Source organism: Colobus angolensis, unplaced genomic scaffold (genome assembly GCF_000951035.1).
Source record: "Colobus angolensis palliatus isolate OR3802 unplaced genomic scaffold, Cang.pa_1.0 Scaffold470, whole genome shotgun sequence".
Taxonomy (NCBI): domain Eukaryota; kingdom Metazoa; phylum Chordata; class Mammalia; order Primates; family Cercopithecidae; genus Colobus; species Colobus angolensis.
The window spans coordinates 1546605-1571238 of NW_012118155.1; the positions used below are offsets into that span (position 1 = coordinate 1546605).

A 24634-nucleotide genomic window follows, 5' to 3' on the forward strand; every position below is an offset into this window, starting at 1 on the left:
CGCCATTTATTTTGCTTGATTTTAGGTATGTTAATATTCCAGCCTTACTAGTTAGCATAAAGTGACAGGTGTGAGCCATGAGGAAATTTTCTAACTTAATTTTTACACAACTATATATAAGCGTTTTAGTGGAGAAAAAAAACTAGTCCCTTGTGCATATATAGTAGTTAGATAAATGATTTTTCTACCAACAGTGTACTCCACTCCTCATGTAGGTAAGTACAGAAAAGGTTTTAAAATATATTTTGTTAGCCAGTTAAAGTCTAGGAATTATCCGCAACCTATTTAATCTGTCACTATAATAATTTTGTGGTTATGCCAAGAACCGTGTATACTTTTAGGTTTTCTTATTTTTGTCAGTTTTTCTAGGTTAGCAAGGAGGCAGAAAACTTTCATTGTTTCATATTAAAATATAATTAGACTAAATTCTAGTATGAATTTCCAAAATCGTTATCTATTTATTTCATTTTTATTTAATTTTGTTTTTATTTCACTTTTAAAAGTCCCTTGTTCGATGTAATTTATGTTCCCAAGAGTGGCTGGAGAACTTGGCCTTCATCTGATTTCAAAAGTGTTTTTGGCTATGGAACCCAAGTTTCAAATGAAGTTGATGGTTTCAGTGTGATTCAGTCTTCAGACCTAATTGGGTTGAATAAAATCTAAAAGAATATACCCTTTTGGAGCATAACACTTTAATACTTTGGGGAATGTGGCACTACCAAAAGAAGACTACTAACATGTCAAATGTTCACCTGGAAGAAATTCGAACCACCCTTTTGGCCCCATTAATTGTAGCAAGTTTATTTCTCTATATTTTGTCATTCAATGAATTGAAGTCCTGTGGTATACTGCATTCATTAGAAGAAAAACGTTTTTAATGTCCTTTTAATGATGGCCCAAAAAGCATTTGACACAGCAAGATGCATGTGTTATTATATTGAGAATATAGAATAATAACAGTATCACTAAATTTTAAGACCTCTTCCCAGTCTTGCTGTTCCTAGCAAGAAGTGTGGCCTGTGACTGCACTTACTGTTTGTGCTCATCAGAAATTGTTAATGTCTGCTTTTCTTTAACTCTGCAGTCTGTAACATCATGCTGTTTATTAAAAAAAAAGAAAAATTATTTTGACTTGTGTCCAAACAATCCTTAGTGTACTATATAAGCAAAAAACTGTGATAATTCTTTTGCCATTCCTTTTGAAAAGCCAGTGCTGCTAATAATCAAAATTTAGCTGAATTTGAGTTCTTTTCAGTAATAACTAAGAATACTTGATTGAAAATCTGAAACTATTATACCTTAAAAGCCAATTTTTCTGCCCCAGTAAAGTGATGAATATTAAAGAAATGTATGTTTAAATATTTACTTCCTTTGAGCATAAAGAATTATATGCTTTTATTTTAAGAAATATATGTGTATACATATATGTATGATTGTATGTATGTATATGTAATAGGTAAGTGGACTTTTTCCAAGTCATTTGAAGATCAAAACCTAGAAATGAAGTTAGGCTAGAGGCAAACTGGTTTTGCTTTCAGTTCTCATAAACATTGCAAAAGTTAAGTGTGGGCTTTGACCACTAATGCACATAGGCATTAACAACTTAGTAAAGCAATTAAGCAAATAATTACTTAAATTTTATTTATTTGCCAAATGGTTTAAATAATTTTGAATTGACTTTGTTCTCCAGGGATAATATCTCTCTTTGCTGGAATGAATCAGGTAGCTCCTAACTAAATAGAAAACTGTGGTAACTGAAACACACACTTTACATTTTAAATTAGCAGTTTTGAATTTTTAGGGAAAAAAAAATCCCAATAATTGCATATTGTTAGGTAGAAGTCAAATTTGCAAAGAAATGGAATAGGGATGTGCCCTTTAGAAAAGTATAGAATCTCAATTTGCAGAATGATTTAAAATGTGCATGCATATAAAATGTTCATGTGTATGTATATATTTTATTACAGAGAAGTCTTTGGTATACAAAATAGTTTACCACAACCTTTTAAACAGCAGGTTCTGGGCCTTAAATGCATATCACAGTTAGTCAAGAGAACTGGGGTGCCCCCACCCAGTTCCCTATCCTATGAACTGCAGTTCCCTATCCCTAGCCTCTATACCAGCTGTCCAATGAAAAGTACCAAGGCTCACTGAATGTTACAACCCAGCAGATTTTTAAATAAATTATCTAACATTTTGAGTGCCCCTACTAGATGCTAGAAGCTATGCTAAAGTGTTTCACATGCCCTACTTTACTTATTCCATAAAATAACTGCGTGAAAGAACAGGTTATCCCCATTTTATAGATGAGAAAAGAGGGGTTTAGACCGGTTAGCCAATTTGTCCAAAGTTGTCATTATGGCTTACAAAGTCAAATAAATCCTAATCTGAGACACATGTTCTTTCCACCACTGCACACTAGAAAGAGGAAAACACCAAGATTATTCATTACTAATCAAGTCAATATTGCTGTATTCAGCTGAATTAGTAATGTGTGTCTTGAAATTGCTAAAAGGCATTAAACTGACTTAGAATCAGTTTTTTTATTACATCTACATATAAAAGTAGCTTCAAATGTCTCATTCTACTGTCCATAATTTAAGATTTTTTAGTATAATAAAATTTTAAAGATACTTGGAGGCACTTTGGAAAATCAGACCAAACTCTCTTTTCCACTCATAGATTCCGCATAATCAATCTGGAAAGCATTTGTTAAGAGCCTTATGACATCATTTAATAACCATGGTTGATTCATCAATTAAAGTACAGACAACTGTTGACTAAACTTGTGGGACTTTGCTATTAGGTTGATGCAAAAGTAATTGCAGTTTTTCTCCATTAAAAGTAACAGCAAAAACTGGAATTACTTTTGCACCAACCTAATACGGTGTGGATCATCTGAGATGAATGTTGAAATCCAGTATTTCCCACCAGAAAGTGCATAGAGTGAAATGAGCTTATGAAAAGTATAATTAACTAGAAAAATGTTACTGAAAGAAAAATTACATGGTACATGCCAAGGCTAAATACTAGTAACTCTAAACTCAGTGAATTTTCTAGGCAGCAGCTTTCCTCTGCTGTGTAGACTGGTAAAGAACAAACCAAGGCTGGGTGCAGTGGCTCATGCCTGTAATCCCAGCACTTTGGGAGGCTGAGGTGGGCAAATCACCTGAGGTCAGGCAAGACCAGCCTGACCAACATGGTGAAACCCTGTCTACGCTAAAAATACAAAAATTAGCTGGGCAGGTGGCACACGCCTGTAATCCCAGCTACTTGGGAGGCTGAAGCAGGAGAATTGCTTGAACCCAGGAGGCAGAGGTTGCAGTGAGCCTAGATCACATCACTGCGCTCCAGCCTGGGCAACAAGAGCAAAACTCCATCTCAAAAAGGAAAAAAAGAAAAAAGAAAAAAACTATAATTAATATGTTAGGTCCATGTTTTCTTAAGTTTTCTACCAGATTTTTATCTTCGTATAGTGAACGAACTGTTAAGAACTTTTTTATGAGAAATATTTTAGTGTGACTATGTTGCATAGTTAGGCTGATGGTTCAGTGTTCAGTAGGTTAGATACTGTCATTGTTTATTTCCATATTGACTGGTTCTAGCTAGAGCTGAAATTAGGTAAAGAATATCTTGAACTCATTTTGCTACACAGGAAAAAAAAGTGCTTCCTTAGCTCATTTGGAAAGAGATTGGGATTAGAAAAGATAGTGAATTTGTATGTATTTATAGAAATAAATAGAATACAAAATGAGGCTTTTAAATTTTTTTCCCACATGAAAATATGATACTTAACTTTAATTATTACCTTTTACATTGTTAGTTTGCAGACAGGCATAATTAGGTCCTCAGCTGCGGAAATCACAGACATCTGAAGGCCAGCACTTTGGCTACAGTCTTAAGATTTCTCTGCTCCTTCCTTTGCTCCTCCTCTTACTCCACAGTTTGAACTGATGCTGTCTATATACGGTACTTTTCCACCTACCTCATCTCTGACTACAGTGCTATATTTTTCACACAGTAAGGACAGATGTTGTGTTAATCTCACCATGCCAACAATCAGGGCACCACCTAGCAGAGTCAGTGAAGACCAAAATAAACAGTGGAAGATAGCCATTTGGTCATATTTTTTTATAAGAATGACATCTTCAGATTGGCTGTCTGGACTGTAGAAGCATGAAAAGGGGGTTCCATTTTTGTGATCGAAGAATTCCTTTATGTCCAGAGCTAAATGCCAAGGCTAAATACTAGTAACTCTAAACTCAGTGAATTTTCTAGGCAGCAGCTTAGAAAAATGTTGAGCAAATCATTTCTATCTTGGTGGCACTTAGGTGTGTAAAAGCACTAGGAATATGGAGGAGGGAAAAAGATAAAGGCACTGTCACCAATACCAAATACTTAACAGTATTTATTATGAAATAGCTTCAGGTTGAAGTTATTAGTGGGCAGTTTCAATCTTAGAAGGTGGTAAAATATTACATAGCTCATTGGAAAGGGTTGATTGGAGGGCCACAGTGAAATGGCCATTTCCAGTCATTAAGCAAGGATGTGGAAGGGAATTCTTAGTTTATATGACATTGCAGGAGAGTCAGTGACCAGCTTCATAAGGAATATGACTCCTCCCCACATGCAGGTTCTTGGTCTCTTGGACAGTATGAATCCATTTGTCCATTGAACAAAAATGTATTGAGCCTTACTATGAACTTTCAACACCTAGTAATGTCTCTGTTGTCTCTGTCTTGATCTCCTGTAGCAAAATATTACCCTGAAGCAAAGCACATTGAGGCTTTTGCTCTAGACTCACAGAGAGGGAGCCCCACCTGGACTTTGGTTCCTGAGAGACAGAACCAGTGGAGAAGGGAGCTCTGTCAGCTGGTGACTTTTTTCAAAAAAGCTTAAGGTTTATTACCATATCCATTAGGTACTTGAGGTACTGTGCCAAAGGCCTACAAAATGTTTGAAATGTTAAAAATCATTGCATCCAAAACAGAAAACAAAAGTCATCAGATTGAAATTGATGCTTAAAGACAATAAGGTGTAACACATCAACTAATCTAACACAACTCAACTTTTTATAGTTAGGTATAAATATAAATTTTAAATCATATGAAAGACTATACTTTCAGGGATCATTTCTATAATTTGTTAAATCATATGAACCCATTGTGTAATTTATTAAAAATGATAATCTTTACATTTATTTGATAAGAAAAATTACTTGCTTGATTCAAGGGAGACTGTGAGTACATTGTAGCATTTTGATATGATGGGGAGTGGAATCTCCAAAAGAAACACTCCCCACAAATGACTACTCATTGGCTTAGCCTATAAATTCCAGACACCAAATTGTGAAATTGGAATAATTTATCTCCTTTCTATATACCTCATTTCTCCACCAAGAAGAAAGCTTCATTTATTCTGATTTGATCACTGTAAAAATATTTACTCAAAAAAAAAAAAAAACAAAACAGATCTATCCCTAAAGACAGCCCTGGGTTATTTATGTACCCTGCTAGGGACAGTCTGGCAGGGAAGGGTTGCTGTCATAAGAACTCTTTAAACTTTACAATACCTTGGGATTTATCTGGACAGCCTCTTCATTATAATGTAGGAGAGCTTTCTGACCTGAATAGGTGCGGTCCACCAACAACCCGAAGACACGGGCACTTCCCCTGACCACAGCGGTGCACACCACAGGTGAAGGCACAGTCCAGCCAGTCATCCATGATATCTGTGTGGATGGCAGTGCAGGTCGATTCTTCTCTCTGAGCACTTCAATTTGAAAAACATAAATGTTCTTCACTTACTAGAAAATTTCGCTCTACATTTCAGTGTGGTTATGAGCTTATGTACACAATGCCCAAGGCATCTGTGTACAAGGCATTTGTGTATTTTGAGGTGGCACATGATCCTTACAGCAGGCACCTAATAATCAGGGAGCAGAGAAGACAAAGAGTTGGGGTAAAGAGCCACGAAGTGCCAAGTTCCACCTCACTTCTGATGATCCTACTGGCATATTTCTCACTGTAACAATGGTTTTCAAACTTCAGAATCACCTGTGAGTTTGTTAGAATGAAGAATTTGTTAAACTGTGGATTCCAGCACTTCATTCCAGAGATCCTGGTTTGGTAGGTCTGACTTGAGGCCCAGGAATCTTTATATTCAATAGTATTTAAGATGCAGGTATTTGGAGAAGCACAGTGTAAACAGTGTTAGCATTACCATAATACTGTAACCACCAAGATTCACACTCACTCAGGAATCTCATCATCTCTCATGCTTCATCATCTCAAGATGCACTGGCTTGTCCTGATGAAAATGTGCCTTTGGAAGGAGTCCAACTACAGGGCTGTTGGACTACATAGCCTACACAATTTCTAGCAACAAGGTACAATTCCACATACCCACTACTTCCAAAGAGGCAAGTGCAAATCATAAGTGGACTCTCTCGTGGAATATTTACAATATTTTTGCTATCAGTTAAGTTCCTTGAGGTCAGGAGCTACGTCCAATTCATCTGTATGTTCCTCAAAGCATGAAACAGAATACCTCTCACTGAGTAGATGTTCAGTAAGTGCTGTACTGAATTACATTTTTTTTTTTTTTGGAGGTGGGGACGGAGTTTCGCTCTTGTTGCCCAGGCTGGAATGGCACGATCTCGGCTCACTGCAACCTCCACCTTCTGGTTTCAAGTGATTCTCCTGCCTCAGCCTCCCGAGTAGCTGGGATTACAGGTGTGCACCATCGTGCCCAGCTAATTTTTTGTATTTTTAGTAGAGATGGGGTTTCACCACATTGGCCAGGCTGGTCTTGAATTCCTAACCTCGTGATCCTCCCACCTTGGCCTCCCAAAGTGCTGGGATTACAGGCGTGAGTCACCACTCCTGGCCTGAATTAAATTCTACTTGGAAAAAATTTCTTGAGAATTTTCACATGTACTACATATGCAAAACATCCTAGGTGCTATGAGAAATGACAAACAAAATTCCTGCCGTAAAGATCTTGTGGTGATGTTGAAGAGAAAGGACACATGTATATGTATGAAATAATTTGAAAACAAGTCCAAGACAAAGTAAACAAGGGGAAGAGGAAATGTTTTGATTTAATATATGGGACCGGCTCTTCATATACCCTCACACTCACATGTAGGGGGACCCCTGTGTTTACTTACTGCTTCCTTAAACATAATAAGTCAGATTAGCAAGCTCTAAAGTCAGAATGTTTGAAAAGCAGGGCCAGGCACAGTGGCTCATGCCTATAATCCCAGCACTTTGGGAGGCCGAGACCAGCCTGGCCAACATGGTAAAACCACATCTTCACTGAAAATACAAAAATTAGCGGGGTGTGGTGGCGGGCACCTGTAATGCCAGATACTCGGGAGGCTGAGGCAGGAGAATTGCTTAAACCCGGGAGGCAGAGGTTGCAGTGAGGCAAGATTGTGCCACTGCACTCCAGCCTGGGCAACAAAGCCAGACTCTGTCCTCCCCCCGCTCAAAAAAAAAAAAAAAAGTAAGAATGTTCTAAAGGCAATATTTAGCTATGTTCATAATGCACTCTCATTAATCTCTTTGACCAAAATAATCATTCTCCCTTATTAATACAACAAACTTGAGACACGCCGTGCAGTTTAACATAACCTCAAGGTCCGGGGTATAAAAATCACTAGATGTAGCCTAAGAAAAAATATTGGGCAAGTGAAAATACAAAAATGGAAAATAAGATTCATAGATTTAGCACTGGTCTGCTTTTTCACTAAATTAATTTATATACTTATTTTAACTAGGCATCTTGAAATAATAATTTAGAGTTACCTTTTTATCTGTTAGAACTTGAGCTCTCTAAGTCTTGACCAAGTACTGAACTGAGTATGATTTGAATTTTCCTTGAAGATTTTAGAAAGCTCCAAAATAGAGTAGGACATGCTGTCCTATGCACAAGGCCCCAGTCAGAGCCTTTCAGGTGGAACCAGGAATGTATTCAGGGCTCAAAAATGAGCATGTTCCTTCAATAGCATCGGGAGTGTATTTGGCTATAGCTGTGACAAAATTCATCATTTGACTGAGAGATGAGAGGCTGAGGGAGTGGGATAGGTATGAGCTGCCCAGGCCTTTGTAACTACCACCCTTTATGGAGCAAAACTACTCTCTGAGATGGCACAAGATGTAAGTTGAGAGAGATTAGAACTCACCACTCTTAGGCACTCACTTAATTTAACCAAATAATTTCCAGGAATGTTAGAAAAGTGAAACTTAATTATGAGCAACAGTTTGGTACCAGCTTGCAGAAGGTACCCTCAAGCCATCTCCCAAATATGTCACATTTTTAAAAATAATCTGATCTGCCTGTGCACAGACATGCACATTTACTCAACATTCCCATACATTCAAACATTCAATCACATTGTATAGACATGTAATGCAGATATATATATATATAAAGGATGAGGGGAAAAGGAGTAAATAAAAAAGAGGAAAAAAAGACAGAATGAAGTCAGAAGTGAGGTACAGTCAAGACAGGAGAATCACTTGAGCCTAGGAGTTTGAGACTAGGCTGGACAACATAGTGAGATCCCATCTTGGAAAAAAAAAAGTTTAAAAAAAGTGAGGTACAAACATGTAACCTGCAGACCATAAGATCCCTTGTAGTTATGAGAACTGAGCTACAAATTTACCTCTGGGCTTCCTAGCAGCCAAAGCAATGAAGGAAATACAACCAGATACAAGATTCCTGGTGTCCATTAAATGACAGTAAGCTGGTTGATCAGGAGCAGCACAACTTCTCCTGGTGCTAATACCAGAGAGAAGGTTCTTCTGGAATTCTTCCAATAATGGCACAGTATGCTGTAGTAAATGGTGACCTCTACATCTTTCCCCTAACAATGGTAACCTAGGAATGGCAGGAGATGAATCATAAATAACAGAAGTAGGCCACTCTCTTCCTTTTTATGACCCCTTTCTCTCACTGAACTCCTAGGCCTTCCTCTTCTACTCCCCCTGGGCCTTCTGTTGCTCTTTGGCTGTCAAAAACAAAAGGGGGGGCTGTTCAAAAATAAAGCACTGTCCAAAAAGCACCCCTTGCCTTCCTTTTACCCTGAACTGACCTGGCCCCAAAGTACCATATGTTGTATGGGCCATCCTACAAAATTAAATAGCTCCTCCCCTTCCCTAATCAGAACCCCTATTCCCCTCATTTCAGCAAACTTCATTTAGGTATTAGGAAGCAAGTCTTACGTCAGAATGACAGGCATATTATTTACTGGCTATGTGAACTTGGGCAAGTTACTTGGCCTTTCTGAGCCTCAGCACTTCCATCATGGGCTGCTGTAGGTTTAAGTAGGATAAAATATAGTATGTATTGAGCATACAGCATATACTTAATAAGTAGCAACTAAAGGTGACCCTTGAACAATTCAGAGTTTAGGGATGCCAACACCACACCTCCAACCCTGCAGTCGAAAATCTGCATGTAACTTTTGACTCCTCAAAAACTTAACTACTGGTCAGGCATGGTAGCTCATGCCTATAATTCCAGCACTTTGGGAGGCCAAGGTGGAAGGATGACTTGAGCCTAGGAGGTCACGACCAGCCTGGGCAACATAGGGGGACCCCATCTCTACAAATACTTTAAAAATTAGCCAAGTGTGGTGGCACACACCTGTGGTCCCAGCTACTTGGGAAGCTGAGGCAGGAGGATCGCCTGAGCCCAGGAGGTCTAGGCTGCAGTGCGCCATGATTGCGCCACTGTACTTCAGCCTGGGTGACAGAGTGAGACCGTGCATCAAAAAAAAAAAAAAAAACACCTTAACTACTAATAGCCTACTGTTGACTGGAAGCTTTACCAATGAATAGTTGATTAAGACATATTTTGTGTTTATATGTGTTATATACTGAATTCTTACAATAAAATAAGCTAGAATAGCCAGGCACAGCAGCTCATACCTGTAATCCCACTGACTCAGGAAGCTGAGATGGGAAGATTGCTTGAGCCCAGGAGTTCAAGACTGCAATGAGCTATGATCATACCACTGCACTCCAGCGTGACAGAGCAAGACCCCTTCTCTAAAAAACAATAAATAAATAAGCTAGAGAAAAGAAAATGTTATTAAGAAAATCATGGCCAGGCATGGTGGCTCACGCCTGTAATCCCGGCACTTTGGGAGGCTGAGGCAGGCAGATCACAAGGTCAGGAGTTCGAGACCAGCCTGGCCAACATGGTGAAACCCCATGTATACTAAAAATACAAAAATTAGTGGGTGTGGTGGCAGGTGCCTGCAGTCCCAGCTACTCAGGAGGCTGAGGCAGGAGAATTGCTTGAACTCAGGAGGCGGAGGCTGCAGTGAGCCAAGATCATGCCGCTGCACTCCAGCCTGGCAACAGAGCAAGACTCTGTCTCAGAAAAAAGAAAAGAAAAGAAAATCATAAGGAAGAACAAAATCATGTCATTTGCAGGGACATGTATGAAATGAAGCTGGAAGCCGTTATCCTCAGCAAACTAATGCAGAAACAGAGAACTGAACACTGAATATTCTCACTTAGTGGGAACTGAATGATAAGAACACATGAACACATAGCAGGGAGCTACACACACTGGGGCCTCTCAGTGGGCAGGGGGAGGGAGAGCATCAGGGAGAATAGCTAATGCATGCTGGGCTTAATACTCAGGTGATGGGTTGATATGTGCTGCAAACCACCATGGCACACGTTTACCTTTATAACAAACCTGCACACTCTGCACATGTTCCCCAGAACTTAAAATAAAAGTTGAAGAAAAAAATCATAAGGAAGAGAAAACATGTTTACTATTCACTAAATGGAAGTGGATCATCATAAAGTTCCTCTCCTTGTCCTCTTCATGTTGAGTAGGCTGAGGAGGAGGAGAAAGAGGAGGGATTGGTCTTACTGTCTCGGGGTGGCACGCACAGAAGAAAATTCATTTATAAGTGAGTTCTCGAAGTTCAAACCCATGTTGTTCAAGGGTCAACTGTATCACTACATGCACTGAATAAAGAACCTAATTAAAAGAAAAGGAAGGAAACGAATATGTATTGAACAACTACTATGTGCCAGGTAGACACTGTCAAACTCAAAAAATCAGACTCAAAAAACTTTCATTTTGCTTGCATACAAGGTTTAACTCTCTCCTGGAATACCAACATTTTAAGGGGAGGATTTATGACCTAAATGAATAAACTATAATTTGTGGATTACGTGTTTGGAGGTATATATAGATTATCAGACGGGAGGAGACAGTGCAGGGGAATATCTTTGACCTTCTCACCACCTCTTCCACCACACCCAGCTGCCCCCAGCACTGAGAGAGGAAGATGAATTGCATTTTTCTTTTTCTAGACCATGTCAGAGAGTCACAGATTGAGAAACCAAAGCCAGCTTCTCCTCCTTTACCATTGTGCCTGGATCTTATCTGAATTGGAAACTCTAGATTTCCTTCCTCTGTTTCTTACCTGAGCATAAAAGGCTTTAGGATGGTTATTCCAAGCAAGAAGAACATTAGGACTGAGAAGCCCATCATGGCAAACCCCAGCAGCATGGCTCAGTCCTCTCCAGCACTGGACGATAGCCTCTTGTGCACATCTAGTGGGTCTCCATCACTGCAGTCTGTCTCTCTCTTCTTCCCTGAGGCAGGAAAGGCTGTCCTTTGGGAAAAGGGAGAAGGAGATACTGCAGTGGGCTCATAAACAAGTGGCAACATTTCCAATCCATGGGGAATGGAGGGATAATCTCGTTTGCTACCCACCTGTGTCTCGTGAGCAGGATGAATGCAACACAATGAAATCCCAGTTCAGAGCTTGGTGACAAGTCCATCTAAATAAGCTAAAGTGATGTGTAATCAAGTATTTTAAAATATATTGTGGCAAATAAGACTAAGGAATGTTGCCTCATGCAAGTCTGTAGAGATCTATTTAATCAATGACTAGAGAATGTTGTATGTAAATAAGTGTTATGAACTTTGTTACCTTTCAGGGGTATTGCACTTTCCTCCTGAAATTTTTTTTACATTCTCCTTTGAATTCCACATGGAAAGAATGACTCAAAAAGTTCACATTTGGAATTAACAGCATCCTGAACAGGGCTTGACTTGTTCTTTCATATTCACCTGTTGGAAAGGCAGCATATCCACCACCAGGATTTCTGGCCACTGCCCAGTCCACTCAGAATTATGAAGTTGTCATGGCTTCTTTGCTCCACTCACCCTCCTTCTCCTCTCTGGCCACTCACGGTTCTGCATAAGTGTCCCGGCATTTCTTCTCTCCCTCTCTTCACTGTGCCTGCAAACCTGTTCCAGCAGAAGATGAGATACATTCTCGCAGGGCAGGGTGTCTGGTGAACAGAAGAGCCCAACACAAACCGGCGGGCATGGCGGCATCCGGTCCACAGATGTGCTTTGGCCTTCTCTGTCGTGTTTTCTTTTGTGTGTGTGTGTGTGTGTGTTTGAGATGGAGCCTTGCACTGTTGCCCAGGCTGGGCACGATCTCTGCTCACAGCAACCTCCTCCACCTCCCAGGTTCAAGCAATCCTCCTCCTCGGCCTCCCAAGTAGCTGGGATTACAGGCTCCTGCCACCACGCACAGCTAATTGTTGTGTTTTAAGTAGAGACAGGGTTTCATCACGTTGGCCATAATGGCCTCGAATGCCTGACCTCATGATCCACCCACCTCAGCCTCCCAAAGTGTTGGGATTACAGGCGGGAGCCACAGCGCCCAGCCCGGCTTATTATTATTTTTTAATGTGGGATAACTTGTTAAGACCTTAAAAATAATGATATTTCTCATAAAAATGCTGAGTCCTGACTTTGGAAATAATCTCAAGATGCACGCCCCTGCAGACGAACAGCGGGCCCAGCCGAGCAGTGGCTGCCCCTGTGGAAGGTGTTCTCTAGTTTGCCACAATCCCTCCACTTCCTATAGTGTCACTGATTTGCCATTCCCTGCTCAGTAGCCACTTGAGTTCCAGAAGTATCTCTATTTTAAGAAGGTTAATGAAATCTTAAGCGCCAAACAAATGCAGCACTAATGGTAGAAGCACAGGCTCCGTCAAGCTTCCTAAAAGCTTTCTACATTTTAAAGCCAAGCACAAACCCCATCAAGGAAATTACTGGGTTTTTTTTTTCCCAAAAGCACAGTTTATGCCTATCCCACATCTTTCCCCTTCCCTCTCCCTAGCTCCCTTTTCCCCCAGCAGCATCTTTCGGTTCTAAGGCGAGTAAGAGGAATGTCAGACAGTCCAGAATGTTCCAAGAGCCTATACCGGGAAGCACCAACCTCAGAAGATGGCGGCACTCCATGGTTAATACTTCTTTAGGAGCCGAGGATCTAGTTTAGGAAATTTTAGTTGTCTTTGATATTTTACTCATCCTCTATCATTCTACCAGCAGAGAAGGGGCATGGAAAAAAAAAATTAATGAAATTTGAACCTGTACTTTTTTTTTTTTTGAGATGGAGTCTCGCTCTGTCATCCAGGCTGGAGTGCAGTGGCCTGATCTCGGCTCACTGCAACCTCCGTCTCCCAGGTGCAAGCGATTCTCCTGCCTTGGCCTCCCAAGCAGCTGGGATTGCAGGCACGCACGCCACCACGCGGAGCTAATTTTTGTATTTTTAGTAGAGACGGGTTTTCACTGTTAGCCAGGATGATCTCAATCTCCTGACCTCGTGATCCACCCATCTCGGCCTCCCAAACTGTTGGGATTACAGGCGTGAGCCACTGCACCCGACCACATTTTCTAGTTTATCAATAAATATGACAGATTGATTAAAGAAAGTTTTAGCCCTAAAGCAGAGTTTGATGGTTTTTGTAGTTTCCAGGACCCAATATCCTGCATTTTCCCTTGTGCTCTAAAGCTGGACTTTAGTTGCTCTGTAGCATAAGGTATCCCAGAGATTTATTGTAAGATATCCTTGGAATCCATGGGTAAAGAGGCTTATAATGAGGTTGCTATGGGACTTCTAATACATTCTTTAACATACCCAATTATAAATGGTTATGTTATAAAAAACTGGCATAACCTGATTCTAATTTAGGAATAAGACAGACCTGTAGTATGCTAGACAAGACTTTTTATTTATAATTTTTCTGCCCACTTTGTTCCAAGGCTTTAGGAAAAGTTGACAACCTCATAAGTCACTTGGAAAGAAGTTATTTCATGTATGGGGAAGGGATAATATAAAATAATCATAAAAAATTAAAACATAGATATGTTTGGCCGGCCGCAGTGGCTCACGCTTGTAATCCCAGCACTTTGGGAGGCCAAGGTGGGCAGATCACCTGAGCTCAGGAGTTTGAGACCAGCCTGACCAAATGGTGAAACCCTGTCTCTACCAAAAATACAAAATTTAGCCAGGCATGGTGGCATGTGCCTGTAATCCCAGCTACTTGGGAGGCTGAGGCAGGAAAATCGCTTGAACCCGGGAGGCCGAGGTTGCAGTAAGCCAAGATCGTGCCACTGCATTCCACCCAGCCTGGGCGACAGAGTGAGACTCCATCTCAAAAAAAAAGTAAATAAATAAATTAAAAATTAAAAAAAAAACCCACATAGACATGTTTTTATTATTGTAAAAGTAACAGGCTTCTGTTTCAGTGGCATGGTACACTAGACACCCACTGTAACTACAGACAACTAAAACTTCTAGCCAAAGCTTAAAAAGAATTGGAAATACTCAAAAGACAAAACTATGTGAAAGTAGGAACCCAGAGAGGAAGGTGGACAGAAGTAAAGTTTTAACTTGAGGGCATCTGCGGAACTTGGTGAACTTGAGCTTTTGTTTCACCATTTTTAGGGTCACGGGGACAGGAGACAATGTCCAGGGTCTATCCGAGGTATGCAGTTTAGTATACCATCCAACTAGAGCTGGGACCCCAAAGGACTTAAAAGTCAGTGTCAGGTTGAACTGGAAATAGCCCCTCCCCCTTAACTCCCACTGCACCACTCCAGAGGAAATGGCAAGGAAAATGCCTTTCTCAAACCTTAACACTGACTAAAGGAGAAAAACTACAATGTCCCCTGAAATTTTAGATAATCCTCAAGGTGATTCTCAAGGGAGTTTACAGCCTGAATTCGTACTACCTGGGTAATACAACAATCTCAAACTAAGAATTTCGTGTAATGTTGTTTAAGTACGTAGTGCACTCTGCAAATTGGCAAATTTAGATACATATGTTCTCTGTAGGCACACACCTTTAACTTAGGCCTTAAAAGAATGCTATAGGCCAGGTGCAATGGCTCACGCCTGTAATTCCAGCACTTTTGGAGGCCGAGGTGGGCAAATCATGAGGTCAAGAGATTGAGACCATCCTGGCCCACATGGTGAGAAACCCCATCTCTACTAAAAATACAAAAAATCAGCTGGGTGTGGTGGCATGTGCCTGTAATTCTAGCTGCTGCGGCAGGAGAATCGCTTAAACAAGGAGTCGGAGGTTGCATTGAGCCAAGATCGCGCCACTGCACTCCAGCCTAGCAAAAGAGCGAGACTCTGTCTCAAAAAAAAAAAGTATATAAATGTCCAAGAAGTATATCCACTCATTTAAAAATCATAAAACACACAACAGCCAGGCGTGGTGGCTCACGCCTATAATCCCAGCACTTTCAGAGGCTAAGGCAGGTGGATCACCTGAAGTCAGGGGCTTGAGATGAGCCTGGCCAACATGGCAAAGGTCTGTCTCTACTAAAAATACAAAAATTAGCCAGGTGTAGTGGCGGGCACCTGTAATCCCAGCTACTTGGGAGGCTAAAGTGGGAGAATCACTTGAACCCAGGAGGTGGATGTTGCAGTGAGCTGAGATCGTGCCACTGCACTCCAGCCTGGGCAACAGAGTATGACTTCATCTCAAAGGAAAAAAGAAAGATATTAATTCTATAAATTAATAATAATTATAATTATCTTATTACTATTATGTCTTGTGGGGTTAAAAGAAAAGATAAATACATGACAAGAGGATATAATTTAGAGGGAGTAACAGTGGTAATTTTTCCATGGGGGAAGATAAAGACATTAATTTCATGTTGAAAAGTTCAAATATGCATGCTAAATTGAAATATCACCTTTCTCTACTCTTTTAGGTGACACTCCAGAAATTCCAAACCAGTAGAGAGACAAAGAAGGGAAGGGGAAGAAATCAATCCAAAAGAAGGCAATAAAGAAGAGGGAAAAACTCATGAAAAAGTCAGGACAAATAGCACAAAATAACATGATAGAATAATGTTATTGCATCAGTATATCAGTAATTACTATAAAACTAAATGGAGTAAATGATCCAATTAAAAGACAGAGATTAGGGCTGGCTGTGCTGGCTCATGCCTATAGTCCCAACACTTTGGGAAACCAAGGTGGGAGGATCACTTGAACAGAGGATCACTTGAACCCAGGAGTTTGAGACCAGCCTGGGCAACATAGCGAGACCCTGTCTCTACACAATAAAAATTAAAACACCATCCAGTTGTAGCAGCACACTTATAGTCCTAGCTATTCAGGAGGCTGAGCCAGGAGGATTGCTTGAGCCCAGGTGTTTGAGGCTGCAGTAAGCTGTTGAGAGGTGACAATATGCTAGCAGCCCTCGCTCTCAGCACCTCCTCAGGCCACGACCTTCACTCTGCCCACGCATGAGGAACCCTTCAGCCTGCCCGCTGCACTGTGGGAGCCCCTCTCTGGGCTGGCGGAGGCCGGAACCAGCTCCCTCCGCTTGTGCCGAGGTGCGGAGGGAGAGGCGTGGGCGGGAACTGGGGCTGCGGAGCGTTCCTGGGCCAGCACGAGTTCCAGGTTGGCACAAGTTCCAGGTTGGTGCGGGCTCAACAGGCCCCGCACTGGTTGCAGCTGACCAGCGCCACTGGCCACGGGCAGTGAGGGGCTTAGGACCCGGGCCAGCAGCTGCAGAGGGGGCGCCGGGTCCCCCAGCACTGCCTGCCTGCCACGCTCCAATTCTCACAGGGCCTCAACCGCCTCCCTGTGGGGCAGGGCTCGGGACCTGCAGCTCACCATGCCTGAATCCCCAGGCAGTGGGTTCCAGTGCTACCGAGCCTCTCCGAGGGCACCACCCCCTGCTCTGTGGTGCCCCATCCCATCCACTTCCCAAGGGCTGAAGAGTGCAGTCATGTGGGGCAGGACTAGCGGGTGACTCTGCCCATGGTCCTGGCACGGGATCCACTAGGCAAAGTCACCTTGGTGGTTACTCGAAGAACTTTTATGTCTAGCAGGAGGATTGTATATGCACCAATCAGCACTCTGTGTCTAGCTCAAGGTTTATAAACACACCACACCAGTCAGTGCTCTGTGTCTAGCTAATCTAGTGGGGACTTGGAGAACTTTTGTGTCTAGCTAAAGAATTGTAAATGAACCAATCAGCAATCTGTGTCTAGCTCAAGGTTTGTAAACACACCAATCAGCACTCCGTATCTAGCTCAAGGTTTGTAAATGCACCAATCAGTGCTCTGTGTCTAGCTAATCTGTTGGGGACTTGGAGAACTTTTATGTCTAGCTAAAGGATTGTAAATGCACCAATCAGCACTCTGTGTCTAGCTCAGGGATTGTAAACACACCAATCAACACTCTGTCAAAATCAACCAATCAGCTTTCTGTAAAATGGACCAATCAGCAGAATGTGGGTGAGGTCAGATAAGGGAATAAAAGCAGACTGCCCAACCCAGCAGTGGCAACTTGGTGGAGTCCCCTTCCATGCTGTGGAAGATTTGTCCTTTTGCTCTTTGCAATAAATGTTGCTGCTGCTCACCCTTTGGGTCCGCACTGCCTTTATTAGCTGTAACACCGCAAAGGTCTGCAGCTTCACTCCTGAGGCCAGCAAGACCACGAACCCACTGGGAGGGATGAACAACTCCAGATGCACCGCCTTAAGAGCTGTAACACTCACTGCAAAGGTCTGCAGCTTCACTCCTGAAGCCAGCGAGACCATGAACCCATGAGAAGGAAGAAACTCTGAACATGTCCGAACATCAGAAGGAACAAAATCCGGACACACCATCTTTAAGAACTGTAACACTCACCACGAGGGTCTGTGGCTTCATTCTTGAAGTCAGCGAGACCGAGAACCCACCAATTCCGGACACACTATGATTGTGCCACTGCACTCCAGCCTCGGTGACAGGTGAGACCCTGTCTCCAAAAAAATTTTTTTCAAATATAAAGATTGTCAGACTAGATTTAAATACATATAGATGGTCCCCCAACTTAAGATGGTTCCACTTGCAATTTTTTTTTTACAATTATAAAATGTGTTTATTTCAATTACATAACACATTTTCCTCAAATTTTATTGAGGTTTTGGTCTTTTTGCATTCAATTCTATCTTGTAACAGTAATATGAATCCACATAATTTCGTAAAATGTCAACAACATTCATAAGGTACATTCCTTTGTGATTTTATATTTTCCAATTATATCTAACTTTACAATTATTTTTTAAATGTTTGTTTATATGGAAAACAGATATTTTCTTCAGCCAGATCAAAACAAGAATTTTCCAATAAGAATATACTGGGAAATAATAAATGAAAATATTTATACCAAAATACCAAAAGTGATTCAGCTCTTTAAAATATCCTACTTTAGTCTAATTAGTAGTTTGCACAAGAACAAGTAACCTTTTTTTACTGCTCTTGTGAATGATGATTAGAAATTCAAACAAAGAGAAGTAATTTTAAGGTTCAAAATCTTTTTTTTTTTTTTTTTTAGAGACAGGGTCTCACTCTATCTCCCAGGCTAGAGTACAGTGGTGCAATCATAGCTCACTGCAGCCTTCAACTCCTGGCCTCAAGCGATCCTCCCACCTTGGCTTCCCAATGTGCTAGGGTTACAGGCATGAAAACATTGTTTTGTCTGTGTGTTCTTTTTTTTCAGAGTTTCGCTCTTGTTGTCCAGGCTGGAGTGCAATGGCTTGGTCTTAGCTGACTGCAATCTCCGCCTTGTGGGTTCAAGCCTGCCTCAGACTCCGGAGTGGCTGGGATTACAGGTGCCCACCACCACGCCCGGCCAATTTTTTGTATTTTTAGTAGAGACAGGGTTTCACCATGTTGGCCAGGCTGGCCTCAAACTCCTGACCTCAGGTGATCCACCCACCTCGGCCTCCCAACGTGCTGACATTACAGGTGTGAGCCACCATGCCCAGCCAAAAACATTTAAAAAATGACTGTCCCCGCTCAAATACTGCAGTAGGAAATGTAATTTGACATATATCACTTCCAGAAAAAATCTTCAAATCTTCGTATAAAATGAATTCAATACATCATCAGCATGAAGTTAAAATCTCCTACAAAGTAAATTCAGGTATCATCAACAATGAGATCCAAAAGCATTGGTTCAAGATGAAAGACTTATATGAGGTGAAGGCAAATAAAGTCCCTCGTGCTTTCAGACGTTTACTTGTTATCCTTAAAATGATTATTGTTCTAAGGTGCAAATCTTATTCAGTGACCTATTTGCTATTTGGCTATTTATCTCCTTTAAATAAAATACCTTATAAGTTATAATGTACATTTTAAAATCAAATATGAAAGTACACATATGTGAAAAAGGCATTAATTTAAATGTCAATTATATTCATAATACAAAAATCTAAGAATGCTGTTTGGTCATTTATCTTAGATGCTGATATATTTGGTCAAGAATATCCACGTTCCTATCAGCCTAAGGCAAATGGTAAATGCTTCTATTTTTATTAAGTGGACTATAAACGGTAGACATTATTGTCTGATACTACTGGAATGCTCTCAATTAAAACACACACTGATAACAAATATGTCTTTCTAATCTGGGTGACAACCTCAATGATTACATGGAAATCTACAAGTAACAGTCTATAACTTAAAGCAGTAGATCATCTGGTAACTGGCATACAGTGCACCTCTGTGAATTTAGAACATTCTACTTACATTGGCAGTGGAGAGAAAAGAGCCCCTCACGCTCAGACTTCCTGTGCATCACGCCTGCAGCCTGCCTCAGCTTAGGAGATGGTACAGTCTTCTTTGCCTTTGTCCTTCTCATTCCCTCCTCTGGTATCTTCTCTGCTTTCTGGATTGAAGTCCCCTGGCTCTCCTCCTGGTGCCAAGTCATCGTTTTCTAGGCTATTGCTGTCTAAAGCTTTCCTGACGGTCTGACTTGGATGTTCTGACTTCCCACACCTCTCTGTACTTTCTGCTTCACAGGCATCACTAATGTCCTGTGAGGGACTTTCATTTTTGGGCAGGGTCCAGCGATCTGTGTCTTCGCTCTCCGGTTCTACAGGACTGCTTTGAGTGGCACCATCTATTTTGGCATTATCTTTTGCAACACTTTCATCTGATTCTTCACCACCAGCCCTCGGGCTTGATGATTGAACTGTGACATCCTCAAAATCTAATGTGTCTCCATCAGCTAGTACCTCCTCAGCTGCTGCTTTTACATCATCGCCTTCTTGGTCAAGTTTTCCGTTCAACTTAATTTTAGGATTCTCCGGACAATCAACATTTTCACTGCTTTCTGCTGCAATTTTCTATTTTGGATTTCCAGTCACCTCATTTTGGGCTTCCACTGCTGACTTTGTCAGTAGACTTTACCTGCTCTTCTTCCTTAATTTTGTTTAAATCTGTGTTCTTTAAGGATTTCTACGGGTACTGGGGATTTTTTCTTCTTGTTTTTCTTTCTCTTGTTCTTTGTCTTCTGCGATGAGTCCAATGTGTCTCCCTTTTGGTCAGTCTTTTCTTCGTCGGACTCTTTCGTATCTAAGGGTTTACTTTGAGTATCTACTGTACTTGGACCTGTCGCTTCCTGACCATTGCTCTCAGTTCCTGCTGCAGAACCAGGAACTTCTGTCTTGATTGGTTTCTCATCCCTTAATCCTGTTTCTTCACCCTCTTCTTCGTTGTGATCCCTACCTACTTCTGTACTATGCACTGGAAACTCCTTGGGCTCAGCTGCTTCCTGGTTGATGAATTCTTTATCTAAACTATGCCCTGTGCTTGTCTCTAACTCTGGGGGACCTCTACCGTACATTTGTCATCATGATAAACTGTGTCATCACTATGCTTTAAAGGGCACAAGGCCACTGTGCCTGCCTGCTCTCCAACCTGAGTCACCGTTGACTTTCCCACATTCTCTATGTGGCTCCCACCATCTAAGTCACTCCAACAGTTCGATGGCTCAAGGGGAGTTCTGGTCCCGTCATCTGGTGCACCCATGACCTCATTTGACTCAACCTGTGCTGTGTTTTCAGGGAGAGAAGCCCTCTCAAGAATTTGGCTTTGAACCTGTTCCTCATAGGTAGCTCCTGCTAAGGTTCCTAGGAATGGGGCAGTATCTTCAGAGGATTTCTGGTCCTCGGTATTCTCACCAGCAGGGAATACCTCTATGTCCACAAAGTCCTTCACTATGTCCTCTGTGTGTTATTCTTTCTCAGTATTGTGCAAGATTTCTCTTTTCCCCACATTCGCCATGATTTCATTTTTCATCTCCACTTCACTGGCTCTTCCTAGGGTCCCATCCCCTGTCGACTTGAGGGCATTTAACCCTTCTTTCGTCATCTTGGTAGGACCTTGGTATCCAACATTATTGCGAGTCTCGGAAGTCTCTCCATTGGCAGCTATTTCTGAATTTAGGATTATTCCATGTTTCTTGAGCATTTCCTCTCTTTGCTTCAGGGCCTCCTTGACTTCAGCAAACTGAAATTGCAGTATACTGTGGGCATGTTTTTCCCTTTCAAATTCTTTTTCTCTTTGTACTGCTGCCTAGATTCAGTCAGCTGTTCTTCAAGCTCCAGCAACGTATCTTTCAAGGTATCAACCCGGTACATGAAGTTTGTCTTTTCATTGTCTAGCTGAGCATTGGAAACCATAGCCTTCTTATATTTCTCTTCAACTTCTGCTAGAGAGTTCTTTATTTCCCTGATGGAGGCCTTAGTGTCGATGGAGATGGAGGTGTCTCCAACTGCCTCTCCGAGAGGAACTCCCAACCAGAGAGGCCAGCGTGGCTGCAGACAGGCCTGGCATGTTACCAGACCCCTTCTCAGTAAAATCTTTTTCTGGTCCCTCTTCTACCTCCTTCTGCTGCCGCTCCAGCTCCTTCATGCGAATCTCACGAGCCTCCGCGCGGGCCGCCAGTTTTGCGGCAAGCCGGGCCTCCGCCAGCCTCTGCGCTTCCGGTCTCAAACAGTCGATCTCCTGGCTCTGCGCGGCTGCGGGGCTGGTCATCCTGCTGGGCTCGGCCAGCTCCACCCAGCGGGAAACTCTCGGGGACCACGCCGGGAGCCCCTCGCGGGCCGGGCCTGGGGGCGCGCGCTCTGTCCGCGGAGACGGAGCCACTCGCCGCGGAGTGAACGCTCGCGCTTCCGGGGCCAGGGGCCAGCCGGCCGGGAGGGGCTCGCGGGACTGGGCTCGGGCTCGGAATCTGCCAACAGGGGCGGGGCGCAGGTGGCCGCGGCCTGAGCCGGCCGGGGGTGGAAGGGCTCCGGGGAAGCTGAGCTCGGGCGCCTCCGCCCGCCCTGACCCGCCCCCCACTTGCAATTTTTTTGCTTTACTGTGGTGTGAAAGCAACAGGCACTCAGTAGAAACTGTACCTCAAATTTTGAATTTGCATTATTTCCTGGACTAGCGATATGCAGTACCCTACTCTCTTGAGATGCTGGGCAGTGGCAGCCAGCCACAGTTCCCAGTCTGCCACACAATCGTGAGGGTAAATACATAATACTCCTAAGTTTTCAACTTCCAGTATTTTCAACTTACGATGAATTTTTCAGGATGTAATCCCACTGTAAATGGAGGACTATATGTATGTTTTTACAAAAGATATATCTAAAACACAGATACATAAAGGGTGAAATTTATGGGCAAAATGTAACAGATAGCAAACATGAATGTTAAGAATTAAAAGCTTTACTAGAAATTTAAATATCAGGGTTTTAACACTGATCAAAGTTTCAATTCACACGGAAGATATAACAATACTAATTTGTATGTACCTTAATAGCATTGTTTCACTGATCAAACTACAAGAAGAAATAGACAAAATCCACTATCAGATTATGAGGTAGTTTTACACACTCCCTCAGTAATTTAGATAGCTCGACCTGAACAAATCAGTAAGGTAATAGATTTAAGTAAATCAATTAACAAGTTTTATCTAAATGATAAATATAGAACACTGACTCCTATAGAATATATATTATTCTCAAGCATGTATGGAACATTTATGAGACCTGACTACAAACTTAGCCACAAAGAATTCCTCAACAAATATCAAATGATTCATGAAAGTAACATATTTTTATATGCTCATTGTATGAAACTTGAAAAATCCAAAAAACATAGAGAAGAGAACAAAAACTCACCCACAGTTCTAACACTTAAAGGTAAGTATTGTGCACTTGGTTGCTGGGTTAATCCCCTCCTGCTCTATATTAGGTTTTTGTTTTCTGGGTTTTTTATTGTTGTTGTTTTCTGGGTTTTTTTGAGATGGAGTCTCACTCTGTCATCTACGCTGGAGTGCAGTGGCGTGACCTCAGCTCACTACAACCTCTGCTTCCCGGGTTCAAGCAATGCTCCTGCCTCAGCCTCCCGAGTAGCTGGGATTACAGGTGCCTGCTACCATGCCCAGCTAATTATTTTATTTTTAGTAGAAATGGGGTTTCACCATGTTGGCCAGGCTGGTCTCGAAATCTTGACCTCAAGTGATCCACCTGCCTCGGCCTCCCAAAGTGCTGGGATTATAGGCATAATCCACAGCACCCCGCCTATATTGTTTTAAACAGAATGAGATCACATTAGATATGATTTGAGATTTTTTTGTTAATCTTATCTTTTTCACTTAACATAATAAGCACTTTCACATGTCATTAACAATTCTTTGTAATCCTATTGGCTACATAATGTTCCATTGATTAGATATGCCATATTTCCTTAACCCTTTCCTTATTATTGACTATTACTAGGTTGTTTCCAGTTTTCTCAGACCATAAACAGCCTTGTAATTAACTTTGTTGTAGTTACAAGCATCTTTCATTCGAGGACCTCAAAGCACTTAAGTATGATTTAGTTTGCTTTCTAGTCGGAAGATGGATAAAAAGCATATTGATTCTTTTTGCTGCCAGTAATACATGTCCACTTCTAACCAGTGTATTACCTGGAGCTGTTTTATTCATAATCAAGGCAATATCTACCACTTTTTGTTCTCTTCACTGCAGATAGGACTGACTTTCCCACCCAGCCCAAGTACAACACATAGCTACAGGCAGCTTATGGCTTAGCCTGAGGCAAACTCAATTACAAACAGCCTGAACACACTCACCTGGGTGTGATCCCCAGAGAAGCCAGCAGCCTCTCCCTCCAGCACTGAAACTTGTGCAAGAAGTATTCCTTAGAAAGATGCTGTGGCTCATCAAAACTTCGTAATTCATCTAACATTCATTTCACTGATGCATGTGAAATGAATTTCTAAACATGAAGTACATTATATTAGTATTTCCCTGTAATTTGTTTTGGTTACAGAGGAGACCCTTGGTAATTATTTTTACTTGTCTATTTTTTAATTACAACATTATTTAACAACTTATTTTGGCCGGGCGCGGTGGCTCAAGCCTGTAATCCCAGCACTTTGGGAGGCCGAGACGGGCGGATCACAAGGTCAGGAGATCGAGACCATCCTGGC

General features: G+C 41.8%; 1 protein-coding gene and 1 pseudogene across 2 annotated transcripts in view; both read right to left on the reverse strand.

Annotated features, from left to right (window-relative positions):
* Positions 1–1029: 1029 nt before the first annotated feature.
* The window catches only part of KCNMB3 (potassium channel subfamily M regulatory beta subunit 3), a 25548-nt gene continuing 1943 nt past the window's right edge, over positions 1030–24634 (reverse strand). The window contains 4 exon segments of the mRNA XM_011958659.1: positions 1030–1098; positions 5573–5647; positions 5649–5772; positions 11462–11653. Of these exon segments, the coding sequence (XP_011814049.1) occupies positions 1030–1098; positions 5573–5647; positions 5649–5772; positions 11462–11653 (460 nt within the window).
* Positions 5743–22182, reverse strand: LOC105523706 (annotated as a pseudogene). Its single transcript, XR_001003632.1, has 3 exons — positions 19891–22182; positions 11462–11653; positions 5743–5772 (listed from the first exon to the last, which is right to left on the reverse strand). The product of XR_001003632.1 is annotated as a leucine-rich repeat flightless-interacting protein 1 pseudogene (transcript).